The 14933-nt window shown below is 44.7% G+C and overlaps 1 protein-coding gene and 1 pseudogene across 1 annotated transcript; one reads left to right on the plus strand and one right to left on the minus strand.

The window, feature by feature from the left end:
• Positions 1 to 7359: 7359 nt before the first annotated feature.
• Ubxn1 (UBX domain protein 1) lies at positions 7360 to 11320 on the minus strand. The gene is made up of 10 exons (XM_055614210.1): positions 11276 to 11320; positions 11105 to 11190; positions 10948 to 11001; positions 10748 to 10854; positions 10576 to 10645; positions 9339 to 9530; positions 9193 to 9244; positions 8783 to 8899; positions 7647 to 7839; positions 7360 to 7502 (listed from the first exon to the last, which is right to left on the minus strand). The coding sequence occupies exons 2-10, from the start codon at positions 11161 to 11163 to the stop codon at positions 7453 to 7455; spliced, it is 894 nt and encodes a 297-aa protein (XP_055470185.1). The 5' UTR covers positions 11164 to 11190; positions 11276 to 11320; the 3' UTR covers positions 7360 to 7452.
• A 146-nt stretch (positions 11321 to 11466) lies between these two features.
• Positions 11467 to 13973, plus strand: LOC129681822 (microfibrillar-associated protein 1-like; annotated as a pseudogene).
• The last annotated feature ends 960 nt before the right edge of the window (positions 13974 to 14933 follow it).

Here is a 14933-nt window from a genome sequence, read left to right on the forward strand (position 1 = left end):
TTTCTTTCTTTCTTTCTTTCTTTCTTTCTTTCTTTCTTTCTTTCTTTTTAATAATTTTATGTGCATTAATGTGAAGGTGTGAGATCCCTTGGAATTGGCGGTATAGACAGTTGTGAGCTGCCAATTGAACCCAGGTCCTTTGGAAGAGCAGACAGTGCTCTTAACCAGTGAGCCATCAATCCAACCCCAAGTGGTACTTCTTTAGTGTGCACACACCTTCTGGACAGTCTGAAAATTTTAGTGTGTGCACCTTCACACACACACAAGCCTGGAGACAGTTCTCTCTTGATACCATGATATGCATGAAAATAAGTGAGAATGAATGATGGTCACTTGGGGATTATGAAGGGCTCCAAAGGGACACCAGTGACAGAGTACTGTGAAGAGATCTCTCACTTTGAAGGTTGAGAGATAAATTAGGAATCAGACAGTGAACATAGGAGATGCAGATGAGCTTCCACTAAAAGGATGGAATCTGTCAGACATGGCTTCAGATGGGAGGGCAGAAGGATCCTGAGTCATGCCTATGTCTCCCATTCTGCCTGTATGTCAAGTAAGTTTGCTAATGTAAGAAAGAGACTTTTAAGGGAGGGATTGGGAGGGAATGAGGGAGCGGGACATGGCTGGGATACAGAGTTAATAAAATGTAACTGATAAGAAAAAAATAAAATTAAAAAAAAGAAAAAAGAGACTTTTAAAATAATTGTTTATAAGTCATAGCAGTAAAGTATGATGGAAATGTAAGAAGTACTGTTTACAAAAATATGGAGTGCCTAAGAGTAAATCTTTTAGGGCTGGGGAGAAGGCTTAGTAGACATTTGCCTAACACAAAGACCTAAATTCAATCCTAAATTGTCTTGTTTTTTTTCGAGACAGTGTTTCTCTGTGTAGTCCTGACTATCCTGGGACTCTCTCTATAGACCAGGCTGGCCTCTAACTCAAAGAATTCTCCTTCCTCTTCCTCACCAGTGTTGGGATTAAAGGCATGCCCAGAAAATTATTTTAGTGTAACATTTCTTTTTAATTGTTTCATGTATATGGGTGTTTTGCCTGCATGTATGTCTGTGTAACAGGTGTATACCTAATGCCCTTGGAGACCAGGACATTGAGTCCCCTGGAACTGAAGTTTGAGCCAGTTATGAGCCACTATGTGGGTTCTGGGAATGGAATGCATGTCCTCTGGAAGAGCAAAGGACTGTGAAGCTTAACTGCAAATTAATTTCTTCAGTCCTTCTCTCAAAAAGTGAGTTATTTTAAAAATATGTGGACTGCATGACGACTCAGTTAAGAGCGCTTGCTGCTACCTGAGAATAAAGTGTGGGAGTGTATGCCTTTATCCCACAACTCAAGAAGCAAAGGCAGATCTCTATGAGTCTGAGGCCAGCATGGACTATCTAGTAAGACCTCTAAGGTGGGGGTCAGTGACGGGAGGAGGACGTGATCTTGCTATGTAGTCAGCTAACCTTAAAGTCTGGAATTCTTGGGCCCTCCTCAACCTCTCATGTAGCTGGGACTCTGTATGTGACAAGGTCTAGCCATGTAGCTCAGATTACCTTTTAATTTATTGCAGTCCTTCTGCCTCATGTTCAGATTTCAGACATAAGCTACCACAGTTGGCTAAATATTTCAATTTCCTGAAAAACTTTAAAGAAGTCCTAATTGGAGCTATGGAGTTGTCTCAGAAGTTAACAGTATGTTATACTCTTACAGAGCACCAGAGCTCAGTTCCCAACACCAGGATTGGCTGGCTCATAACCACCTGTAGCTCTAGACTTCACAGGCATCTGCACTCACATGCACACACCCACATACAAACACAGATTGTCTTAGTCAGGGTTTCTATTCTTGTAATGAAACACCATGACCAAAAAGCAGGTTGGAAGGAAAGGGTCTATTTGGCTTATACTTCCACAGTTCCCTGTTCATCACTGAAGGAAATCAGGACTGGAACCTGGAGGCAGGAACTGACGCAGATTCCATAGAGTAGTGCTGCTTCCTTGTGGAGAGCAGTTTGTTTGTCAAGCAGCTTTGTTATTGAGCATTCATCGAAAAACATGTTTTTACTCTGGCCTTCACCTTGAGACAGAAATAAGAGGATGTTCCTTAAAACTTGTTTGTGTGACCTTGGACCATATCTGCTATAGGGAAATAGTTTTAGAAAACAAGTTTGGCAGTTCTTTCTTGTATTGATGTGACTTGTTTTTGCTTTGCCTATTAAAAGGGAATTGTGGAATAAACTAATGCTGCAGTCTTACTGACAGCCCTAGGCTGATCCTGTGTGTAGTGTGACTTGCTTTAATTATTTCAGTCCTCATTCCCCACTCAGGAACTGTTCAACTCTGCCAGTAGGCTCCAGCATTTACTGACTTACTCCCTATGGCTTGCTCTGCCTGTTTTCATATAGAACCCAGGACCACCAGTCTAGGGTTGGCACCATCCGCAATGGGTAGACCTCCCCCATCAATTACCAATTAAGAAAATGCCATACAGCCAGATCTAAAGGAGACATTTTCTCAGTTGAGGGTTCCTGATAACTCTAATTTGTATCAAGTTGAGAGCACAGAGATATACACATAATTACAAACAAAATAATTTAAAAAGAAGTCCTAAATTAATGGTATCTACACCATGTAAGTAGAGAGGAAACTAGATGTTGTTAGTCATCAGTTCTCCACAACACATCTAGAAAGACAGGGCCATATTTTAGTCTCTACTGTGTAACTGTTTGGGTTTGCTGTAAAACAAAGGCTAAATGGGCTCCTTTGGAAGCAGAGACAAGGTGACTAGGAATATTTGTCTTTCTGTTGGACTGAATGTAAGCTCCTGCCTTGAGCAAGCTACTTCAACCCCTTCTACTTTCATTTCCTTACCTGTAAATGGAGATAACAGTAGTAACCTCAGATAATCATTGAGGAGAGTAATGAATTAATGCCTACACAACACTTAAAACAGAGCTTGGTACCTGATGAGCTCCATATAAGAATGGTATGTCAGCATTATCATTTTTTTTTTTTAAGATTTATTTGATTTTGTATACAATGTTCTGCCTGCATGTACACCTAAACGCCAGAAGAGGGCACCAGATTTCATTATAGATGTTTGTGAGCCACCATGTAGTTGCTGGGAATTGAACTCAGGACCTCTGAAAGAGCAAGCAGTGCTCTTAACCTCTGAGCCATCTCTCCATCCCCATCATTATTAGTAAATATTCTTTTTTATAATTTTATGTTCATTGGTATGAGGGTGTCAGACCACCTGGAACTGGAGTTACAGACAGTTGTGAGCTGCCATGTGGGTGCTGGGGGTTGAATCCAGATCCTTTGGAAGAGCAGACAGTGCTCCTAACCACTGAGCCATCTCTCCAGCTCCATCTTTGTTGATGTTGTTGTTTCTTTCTTTTAATTATGTTTTTCAAGACAAGGTATCTCTCTGTAGCCTGGCTGTCCTGGAATTTACTCTGTAGACCAGACTGGCCTCAAACTCAGACATCCACCTGCCTCTTTCTCCCAAGTGCTGTGATTAAAGACATGTACCACCACTGCCCAGCATAAGTATTCTTTATTAATATTTGTTAGTATAGAAAGACCATCACTATTATTAATATTGTAGCCACTTTCAGGTTAAAAATGGTTTATGAGGCAATGAATGTGGTGAGGAGAGGGACATCACACCAAATCCCAAGACCTTTATGGGATAAACCTGGAAACGGGCTGAAATGACAGAGGAACAGGAAGTGGTGCACACCAGATGCACAGGCTCTCTCATGGCTGCTTGAATAGAGATCCATGATCATTTTCTCAATGAATCCTTTCTCCATGTCCAAACAGGAAGGAATCAGAATGCCTTTACAAGCTTAGCAACATCAGGTACTCATTCTGTGAGGGCAGCACTGATGTTCTCTTCACTCTGCTGTGTGTGTAGCCCAAAAACATGATGAGCAAGGAGCAGAGCTTCATTAGACACTAGCAATATGGATGTTCAGTTCTGATGGCTGTTCATCCTTTCCTGAACAAGCAAGTTGTGGCCAAGTAGATGGAAGAGAAGTTTAACCAGAGTACACAGGTGTATCAGCTGTGTATAAACTGTCCCCCACCCAACGCATGCAGTCTTTCTGATCTACCCTACAAGCAAAGCTCAGTAGTCTGTTTTGGAGACAGGGTTTCTCTGTGTGGCCTTGGAAGTCCTGGAACTCAACTCTGTAGACCAGGCTGGCCTCAAACTCAGAATGAATTAAAGGCATACACTACCATGCACAGCCTGCAAATCTCTATAGTTTTAAATCACTCAAGGTTGGAGGATTTTTTTTTTCTTGCTTGTTTTTATTTTATTAATTTATTTTTTTGTAGTATAACCAGGCTAACCTAATAGCAACAGTTCTCAGACTTGATTGCAAATAAGAATTCTCAGAGGTAATTGCTAAGAACTCAAATTCCTTAGTCCCAGGCCACATCTGTGGATTCCAACTTTCTAGAAAGAGGCTACACAATCTGTGCATCTAATAGCCTTTCCTCAAACTCCATGGGAGTTAAGAAAAACTGGAGAAGCTAAGCTGTGAAGGCTGTGATAGAGATGAGACCTCCAGGAGACAGGAACATGAGGAAAGGGATGGTGAGAGAAAAATGTGGGGAATGATTTTGACTGGAATCAGGGTGCTTAAGAAATGGCAGCATATGATGGCTCAGAGGTTAACAGCACTGCTTGCTTTTCCAGAGGTCCTGAGTTCAATTCCCAGCAACCACATGGTGGCTCACAACCATCTATAATGACATCTGGTGCCCTCTTCTAATATAAAGACATACATGTAGACATTGTATACATAATAAACAAACAAACAAACAAACAAATAAATAAAAAGAAATGGCACCATAGCCATTCATAGTATGGGGAGAATACACCTTTAATCCCAGCACTCAGGGAAACAGAGGCAGGTGAATTGCTCTGAGTTCAAGGCCAGCCTGGTTTACAAAGCTAAGGCTATACAGAAAAACCCTATCTCAAAGAAAGCAAAGGAAAAGAAATGGCAGCATGGGCCAGGCTGTGGTGGCACACACCTTTAATCTCAGCACTTAAAAAACAAAGGAAGGTGGACCCTGAGTTCAAGACCAGCCTGGTCTACAGAGTGACTTTCAGGACAGCCAGGGTTATACAAAGAAAACCTGTCTCTAAAATCAAAGAGGAGGAGGGAAGGAAGAAGGAAAAAGCAGCATATGCCAATGTGAGCAATGGGGGAATGAGGTTATTTCTGAGTCAGGGCTGCCTGGTTATACTGAGGCTCTAGTAAGGTCACTCAGGTAGAGACTGCAAAAGAAACTTACGCATGGTGCAGACTCACCACATAGGTTTATTTAGTAGAGTTCAAGTGATCCTGGATGTGATGAGAAGTCATTCAAGGACCTAGCAAGGTGCTTGCCTAGCCAATCAAGGATAAGACTCCAATCCCCAACACCACAAGCAAAGTGAAACAAGCAGCAGCAGGTCAAGGAACAATCTGAGCATGGTGCCATACACCTTTAAGGAATCAATTATTGTGTGTATGAGTATGTGTGTAGCACAGTGCAAGTGTGGAGGCCAGAGGTTGACCTGAAAGAGTGAACTCTCCCCCTTCACCATGGGCCTCTTCTCTGCACCCAGGAATGAGGGACAAGTCAGCAAAGATTTGACAAGACACTAGGGCAAAGAGGAAGAAGCTCCTGAAGTCTAACAGACAGATCTTGAGCTAAGCAGGGCATGGAAACACACACCATTAATTCCAGCCCTCAGGAGGAAGCAGGTAAAGCTGAGTTCTAGGACAGGCAGGGCTACAGAGAGGCCCTTTCTCAACAAAACAAAATACCTTGAACTAGGCTTCCCAAGTGGGAGTACGGGTTCTTATATTTGCTACCATTGTCAGTTTGGACAAGGGCCTTGTAGTTTGCTGGTCTGATTAAAATAATACATACACCTGATCACAATAGCCTTTATATCTCAGGGCTCATAAAGTAGTTTTGACTATGCTTATCTCAGCAAGAAACATCACAAATTCAAGGGCAGTCTGAGAAACACAGTAAAACCCTATATGAAAAAGTAAAGACTGAAGCCAGGCATGGTAGCGCAAGCCTGTAATCCCAGCACTCAGGGAGGCAGAGGCAAGCAAATCTTTGTGAGTTCGAAGCTAGCCTGGTCTAGAAGCGAGTCCAGGCAAGCCAAGACTACACAGAGAAACTGTCTCAAAAATCCAGAAAAAGACTGGGGATACAGCTAAGTGCTTTCTCAGCATGCATAAAGCTCTGGGTTCAATCACCAATGTATGAATGTTGGTATGCATTCATGTGTATCAGGTGCATACCTAGTAGCCAGAAGCCAGAAGAGGGCATCAGATTTGGAACTGAATTGCCTAATGTAAGTGCTGGGAACCAAACTCTGGTCTTCTGCAAAAGCAGCAAGTGTTTATAACCATTCAGCTATCTCTCCAGCCCCATATACTCAACGCATTTTAATGGTACCAGCAAAGCACCATGGCATAGTTATCACTTAGTCTTTACTGTTTGTCAAGGCAAGGTCGTGCTATGTAGTCCAGGCTTGCCTGGAACTCACCACAATCCTCCTGCTTCCTTAGTGTTGTGTTACCACACTTAGGGATTTTTAACAACATAACACGTGCAGTTTCATTTCTGCAAAAGTCACACAATAATTCCTTTCAGTGTTTGTGGACACTGAAAGTCACCTTACATTGGAGATATCCTCCATGGTGGAGTGTGAGGTCATTCCATAGCACCTCAAAAACAAAATCACCAACAAAAAACCCACTACCTTATAGATAGCTAGTGTTTACAGGGAATGTACTGTGCCAAGCACTGTGCATATAGGTGTCTCACACTTCAGGAAATAGGTACTATTAACCTATTAAGCTAATGGAGAGGTTTAAAGAACTCAAGGCACCTAACAGGAAGAATTTAAACTCAAGCCCAGCATGGTGGTACACCCTTTAACCCCAGCACATGGTAAGGAGGCAGGTGGATCTATGGGTCAGCCTGGTCTACATAGTTCCAGGACAGATAGGGCTAACAGTCTACCTCAAAACAAACAAAAATCCCTCATGTATTGCCTTATGCCTATGAACAAAAATGCCATGTAATGCCCCACCCCCAAGCAGCTAATTAGTCCTAAATGATAAAGAGGCCCTATTTCAACTGGGCATGGTGACCCAAGCCTTTAATCCGAGTACCCAGAAGGCGGATAGCTGTGAGTTCAAGGCCAGCCTAGTCTACAAAGCCAAGGCTATACAGAGAAAAAAAAAAAAAAGGGTCCTACTTTAAATGCCTTCCCTTGATCGTCTCTTCATATAGCCTTTCCCAATCACTCAGGAAGGAGTCAGGCATATACAGAACTCAAAGGGTCTATTTATTAGGAAGGAAATGTCAGTGCTTTATCAAAGATGAAGAGGTCAGAGAGAGATGGTGAGATGGAGGACCCTCAGCTGGGACACTTCTTGGCCACAATGAGGACAGCAGAAGGCACGAGTCCTAAAAATGGAAGAAGGATTTTGAATTACAAGGATACTAAGTTTGGGCCTTCAAATCCCTGGACACATACCATGTCTACTAAACCCTTCTATCCCAACTGCCCTCATTCCTTTAAGTCCTGACTCCTGGTCTCACATAACATACCCAGTTCCTGCAGAGGCCGCTCCATGTCAGCCTCTGAGAAAGCCCGTCTGGGGAAGCCACTGAGCAACTGCACAGGGTCCTGGTCCTGTCCAGGTTCCTCCCCACGGTGAAGCTCCACATAAAGCCTCACAGCTGCCAGCTGTTCCCGAGCCCGGAACGTTTGGGTCAGCGAAGTCCCATCAGGCAGCCTAACCTAGAAGGCAAAAGAGAGAAGCAGTACTGTGAGCACCAAAACTGAGTGAGGACTAGGTATGGGGTCGCTCATGACTACAGCCAACACTTAGGGGCACAGGCAGTTTTCTGGAAGTTCAAGTCCAGCTTGGTTTACATATATTCCAGGGCTGGAAGCAGGAAGAACAAGTTCAAGGCCACATCAGGTACATGCAACCCTGTCTTAAAAAAAAAAACAATGAATAAATAAGTGAGGCCAGGTTATGGCAATGCCTATAACCACAGCACAGAGAAGAAATAGCAGACTTTTTCTGGATCACCAGAAGTTAGAGGTCAGCTTGATATTCACAGTCAACTCCAGGACAGTAGGGTAGTACAGCAACCCAGTCTCAAGAGTAAAACAAAGTCCAGAGTGGTAGCACATGCCTGCAATCCCAGCAGCCAGGCAGAGGCAGGGCTTTCTCAAAGTTCAAGACCGGCCTAGACTACATACTGAAGCCCGGTCTGAAGTGCCCAAGAAACGAAAGGAGGGACTATAGTTGGCCCTGCTCTCCTTGGAGTCTGAACCAGTACAAATACTATTTAAAGGACTTGATGAACAAACACTTATGCTCTGCTTCAACAGGTGATGAAAAAGGACTCCCAAGTACCTCACAATCAAAAAAACAACCAGAATTATTTTTTAAAACCAGGATAAATACAGTATTATGAAAAGAGCTGTGTAATGAATCTATGAAAACATGAATAAATAAAAGGCTAACTGCTGACTAAGAGTGAAGTATGGATTTAAATAAGACAAGCAGGTGAAATTCAATCTCTCCTCAAAGTGGAGGAGGTAGGATTTCAAGTCGCTACAAAGAAGGGAGAGATTTGGCAAAGAGAACTTAAGTGCCAACTGCTCAGACCTGAGCACCTTATAGGCCAGTACGGGTTCCAGGAGCAAGACAGCTACCAGAAAACAGTACCTGTATGCGACACTGGTCATACTCCCGCTTGGTAGGGGGCTCCTGGCTGGGAGAAGAAGGAACAGGACCTGGATCTGTTGCTGGTGGGGATGACCGAGAACCCACACTACCACCATACTGGAAAACAAAATGAAACACTAGCTCAGTGGTAGCACAGGAGTTTAGCATGTATAAAGGCTCAACTGCCTCAGGCAAAAACAAACAAAAAACCAAAAACCACACCCATGTTTGCTGCCTCACTACCTTTAGCTCTAACACTTGGAAGGCTGAGGCAGGAGAATAGCATGTATCTGAGACCAGTCTGAGTTACAGTTGTCTAAAATCTCACATGCTTTCTCTTGAGAATGAAAAATAAAATTAACCCATAACCCACCTACTCCATTATACCCACAAACTTCCTAATCACTCACCTTCTTGGCTCTCTCTGCTTTGTCCCTTTCAATTTTTTCTCGAACCCTTTGTCTACAGTGGAGACAGGAAGAAAATAGGTTGGACGTGAACAAGGCAAATCTTGTTTTCTTTTTCAACTGCTAATCAACTCAATCACCGTCCAGACCTGGCAGCTAACTCTTCAGCCTTTTCCCTTCTGCGCTCCTCAGCAGCCCGGCGCATCTCATCTTCCTGTAGTTTCTGTCGTGCAGCTGACAACTCTTGCCCTTGTCTCCTCCGCTGCTTTTCTCGTTCCAAAGCTTCTCGTTCCTCTCTTTCCTCACGCTCCCGCTGCTTCTGGGCCACAAGTTCCAACATTCTGTTTTGCAGAGAAGAAAGAGCTGAAGCTGGACATGGAGTGGGAAGGTAAGTTTATTTATTATTATTGTTAATTTTTTTTTTTTTTTTTTTTTCTTTGTTTTTTGAGACAGGGTTTCTGTATCACCTTGGCTGTCCTGGACTACCTCTGCACACCATCTTGGCCTTGAACTCACAGAGATCCGCCTGCCTCAACATGCCAGAATGCTTGGATTACAGGCATGCCACACAGTTCAGAAGGTCAGCTTAAACAGAGAATTCTGAACAAAATAAGGGAACATATATTCCAAGACAGATGAAAGACAAAACCAAAAAAAAAGTAATTTATAAAAAAGGAAAGCCACATGGTGATGATACATGCCTTTAATCCCAGCATAGGCAGAAGGATCTCTGAGTTTAAGGCTAGCCTCATCTACAGAGTGAGTTCTAGCACTGCCAAGGCTACACAGAGAAACCCTGTCTTGAAAAACCAAAAAAGGAGAGGGCCTAGGCATGCAGTTCAATGGTGGAGCTCATACAGCATACATGGAGCCTTACAGTTTGAAAAAGAAAACGAGAGCCAGGCATAGTGGTGTGTACCCTACGATCCTAGCAATTGCAAGGCAAAGGCAAAAGAACTGGGATTGCAGGCTAATCTGCAGTCACACAGGCAGTTTGAGACCAATCTCAACTACAGGAGACTGTTTATGTTTCCTGGTGGTCCCAACCACACAAATAGAAAGGTTGGATTCTGTAACTTATGTTTGTATTATGAGAGGAAGAAAATCCATGACCCTTAGGAAAGCGAGTCAGTCTATTGACTAGCTATGGTGGCCTACGCCTGTTAACCCCAGCACTCAGAAGAATATGGCTTTGAACTTAGCCTAGGATACATAATGGGGTCCAGGCCTGCTAGACCCTATCTCAAAAAGCAATGCAGGCCATCATGGTGAAGGCTTGTATTCCCAGCCCTCTAGAAGCAGAGGCACCTGAATCAGGAGTTAAGCCTGGGCAAGAGTGAGGCTGACTTCAAACAAAATGTACAAGTGAAACTGCCAGCCAGTTACCTCTTAGTCTGTTCTTGTCTTTCCTCTTCAGTCAAAATGGGTTTGCTTTCTCCAGCAGCAGACCCAGATCCTACAAACAAGCAACCAGTATTATTATTTATAATAAAATCATTCTGGTTTTCTCAGGCCCTCACAAGATGTCTAGAATCACAACATGTCTCCCAGTCAGGACCTTCAGGGCCAACTTGCTCTGAGGATGTGGGTTCCCGTCCCAGGATATGGCCGAGGGGAGTCTCTAGAGGCTCGTCCACATCGGGGTCGTCTTCGTGCTCCATAAGCCTAGTCAGGGAAAGTCATGGCAGGGGGTTAGCCATGAGGCCGCCCTTTTCGGCGGCCCCCAAACCTCCGCTACCCGTGCCGGTGGTCGCTCACCAGTCCATCGCAGCCTCGATGCCCTGGTTCCCTGTGAGGGCCAGAGCCTTCTCCCTGGGGGCAGAAACACGGTGAGTAGCGACCACCAGCCATGGTGACAGTCAGGCTGGGCAGGCCCCGCGGCCCCCCACCACAGGCTAAGGGGAGGCTCCCTTACGCGCGTCCCCTGGGAAAGCCCATTTCGATGAGGCTCTCCAGAGCCGTCAGCTCCGCCATGACGCCCGCCTCCGCTTCCGCGGGGACCTGCGGTGACGAGAAGGAAGGCGGCAAGCGTCAGCCGGGGGCGACTCCGCCCGCGGCACCGCCCTCCCGGCTCTCGCTAACTCACCGGGCTGGGAACCCGGAGGCGGGGGTGGACACTGATGGAGGAGAGCGGAGGGGAAGCGGAAGTGCCCGGTCTGTTTGCGTCACGTGGGGGCATGGTGGACGGGTGCCGGGGAGAGCCAGAAAAGTTCCGCCTGGTGGGCGGGGACCTCTGCCGACGCGAAAGAGACCCACCCACCGTGAAGAAAGAAGAGAGCCGCTTTAGCCCGGCTCCGCTTTAGCGCAGAGTTTCAGAAGCTAAAAGAGGGTCTGTGAGATGGATCAGCGAGTAAAAGTGCCTGCCGCCAAGCCTGACTCTGTGATCTCCATTCCCAAGGCTCACGCGGTAGAGGAAAAGAGGAAAAAGGATTCCTGTTAGTTGCAGAGCCTACACAAGCGAGTCATGGCATTCATGATAAACAATAGATAAATTAATGTATGCATGTAATTTTTTCCTGCTCTTTTCTTTCCTTTGTTTGTGTGTGGTTTTTTTCGAGACAGGGTTTCTCTACATAAGCCTTGGCTGTCCTGGAACTCGCTCTGTAGACCAGGCTGGTCTCGAACTCACAAAGTGCCTTTGTCTACTTTACTGCTGGGATTAAAGGCGTGTCCACCACGCCTAGCTATATATGTAATCTTAAAAAAAAAAGAAAAAAAAAAAAAGATGTATTTGGGTCTTCGATGTTGGGATTCAATCACATTTTGGGAGTCTCTGCCGCAGCCGTCACAATGTCGGTCCCAAGTGTACTCATGAAGCAGCCACCCATTCAGTCTATGGCTGGGGCCGTCCCAGTTCGCAATGAGAAAAATGAGATTTCAATGGAAAAAGTGAAGGGAAAACCTTATGCGTCCGGAAAGAGGCCAGATTATGCCCCTCTGGAATCCTCAGATGAAGAATTTCAGTTCATTAAGAAAGCTAAGGAAGAAGCAGAACCTGAGGAACAGGAGGAGGATTCATTCGTGATCCCTGACTTCGGCCTTTACAGAACCGCATTAGTGAAGACGTGGAAGAGAGATTGGCTCGACATCGAAAAATAGTGGAACCTGAAGTAGTAGGAGAAAGTGACTCAGAAGTAAAAGATGCTTGGCGTATGGAACGAGAAGATAGCAGTGAAGAAGAGGAGGAAGAAACTGACGATGAGGAAATAGAGCTGCGCTGTGGCACGATGCATCAGCCAGCACAGAGAGGAAAAATGAAGAGATGGAAGTCACGGAAGTGGAAGATGAGGACGCTCTGGGGAGGAGTCTGAGTGTGAGGAGTACACGGACAGTGAAGATGAAATGGAACCTCGACTTAAGCCTTTGTTCATTCGAAAGAAGGATTGAGTGACAATCCAAGAACGAAGGAACTGGAGCAGGAAGCAAAAGCTATGGCTGAGGAGCGACGCAAGTACACACTGAAGATTGTAGAAGAGACCAAGAAAGAACAAGCGGTCCCTCGGCCGCCCTGGACGCACTCAGTACCGACGTTGAAAATGAGGAGGAGGAATATGAGGCATGGAAAGTCTGAGAGCTCAAAAGAATTGAGAGGGACAGAGAAGGCCGAGAAGCACTTGAAAAGGAGAAAGCAGAAATGGAATGCATTCGAAACCTGTCTGAGGAAGAAAGGCGGGCTGAACTCCCGGCAAATGGCAAAGTCATTACCAACAAAGCTGTTAAAGGCAAATACAAGTTTTTACAAAAGTATTATCACCGGCGTGCCTTCTTCATGGATGAGGACGAAGAAGTCTACAAGAGAGATTTTAGCGTACCTACTCTTAAGGACCATTTCAACAAAATCATTCTTCCAAAAGTCATGCAGGTCAAGAATTTTGAACGGTCTAGTCGTACCAAGTACACCCACCTTGTGGATCAAGATACTACTTCCTTTGACTCTGCGTGGGGCCAAGAGAGTGCCCAGAACACAAAGTTCTTTAAACAAAAGGCCGCTGGGGTGCGTGATGTGTTTGAGCAACCATCTGCCTGCCAAGAAGAGGAAAATCACCTAAGCTTCAGCTGCTTATTCCAACCGTGGGACACTAGGGCATCTGACCCTCACTTTTCTTTAGCCATTATTTACATAGTTTTTGTGTAGAACCTTCTGGACTTGCTGCCATAACTTGTGTTCATAGGTGCTTTGTGGGAGGTTTGGACTCATACTGAGAAACCCACAAAAAAAGCACTAACCAGTGAAAGACCCCTGCCTCACCCTAAGTTAAACATAGCTAACGCCATTTTGTGGGACACCACTGTTTTGTAAAACTCTGTAGGCTAGATGGAAAACTGAAAAATTACTAAGAAACCCAGCTGTGTCACCCACTTGGGATATCTGCGGTCAGGCTGCCCCTGTTGAGCTAAAAACAGTTTGTGTTAATCACCCTCATGGATATCTGTGAGACTGTTCCAGTTAAGATAAGGGTCCTAAGAAAAACAACAGGTGACGGGCCACGTCAAGGGGTCATCATGACCATTTTGACCACCCAGTTCCTGGAATCTTGGTGTCCCTGCCAAACTTTGACGCAAACTGTGGTCTCATGTAGGTGTACCAATCAGCCCCCTGTAACCATGCTTCTCGCTTCTGTACCCACGCTTCTGCTCTAAAACCCTATAAAAACCCCAGCTTCCCACCTAGGGGGCGCGCAAAGTCCTCCGAATGACTCTGCTGCCCCGGGTACCCGTGTATCAAAATAAAAGCCTCTTGCTGTTTACATCCGAATGGCCTCGTTGTTCCTTGGGAGGGGGTCTCTCAGACGAAAGATACCCTCCGGGGATCTTTCACCAAGTAGGATGGATTAGAGGTTTCCCATTTAAAACTATTTCTGAGAAATTTTAGGTTTCTTTCTCTTGGCTTTTGGTGTGTTGAATCTACTTTGCTAAGTAAATATACTTTTTGATCTGTGTATGTGTGAGAAAAGGGCTGGGGAACCACACCAGGAATATTTTTACTATAATAATTGGAAATAAAATGTATAATCTGACAATTAAAAAAAAGATTTATTTATTTTATGTATATGAACACAGCAGAGGAGGGAATCAAATTCCATTACAGGTGGTTGTGAGCCACCATGTGGTTGCTGGGAATTAGACTCAGGTCCTCTGGAAGAATAGCCAGTGCTTTTAACCGATGAGCCATCTCTCCAACCCCTATATATGTAATCTGAAAAGAAGCTGGAAGGAGCATGGCCCCCAAGCATGTTGTTAGGTAGTAGCTTTTTATCAGGGGGAAGGGAGTAGGTCAGTGGTGTTCTGGCCTAGCATGCTTGAGGCAAAGTTCATCATTATCATTAACTATCATTGTCTTTGTCTTTTGAGACAAGATATATGTAGCCTTGGCTGTCCTGGAACTTTCCAAGTTTGAGACTGGTCTCAAACTCAGACATCGGTCTGCCTGTGTCCAGAGTGCTGGGATTAAAGGCATGGAACAACTTGCCCAGCTATTCTAAATTAAATCTTGATTCCAGGATAGCCTGGATCCTATGAGACCTCAAAACCAAAACTTTAGGCCTGTTAGATGGCTCCCCTGGTAAGAGAGTGGATCTCAGCAGCCCTGTGGCAGGGAAGAACTGACTCTTCCCACTTGTCCTTTTATCTCCTGACCATCACAGAGGAGAATAGCATACAGTCTCCACTTCCATAATGCTTCCATAAATAGGATCATAACTAAAAGAAAAAAAAAAAAGACTGGATATGGTGACATATGACTT

Source organism: Psammomys obesus, unplaced genomic scaffold (assembly GCF_907164565.1).
Source record: "Psammomys obesus unplaced genomic scaffold, mPsaObe1.curated_primary_1811, whole genome shotgun sequence".
Lineage (NCBI taxonomy): Eukaryota > Metazoa > Chordata > Mammalia > Rodentia > Muridae > Psammomys > Psammomys obesus.

Excerpts from the sequence above, each read along its gene's own strand:
- Ubxn1 (XM_055614210.1), bottom strand. The coding sequence starts at position 11,163 with ATGGCGGAGCTGACGGCTCTGGAGAGCCTCATCGAAATGGGCTTTCCC. Across the intron at positions 11,002-11,104 it reads GGCTTTCCCAGGGGACGCGC|GGAGAAGGCTCTGGCCCTCA; the intron begins GTAAGGGAGCCT and ends TTCTGCCCCCAG. Across the intron at positions 8,900-9,192 it reads AAGCAGAGAGAGCCAAGAAG|TATGGTGGTAGTGTGGGTTC; the intron begins GTGAGTGATTAG and ends TTTGTTTTCCAG.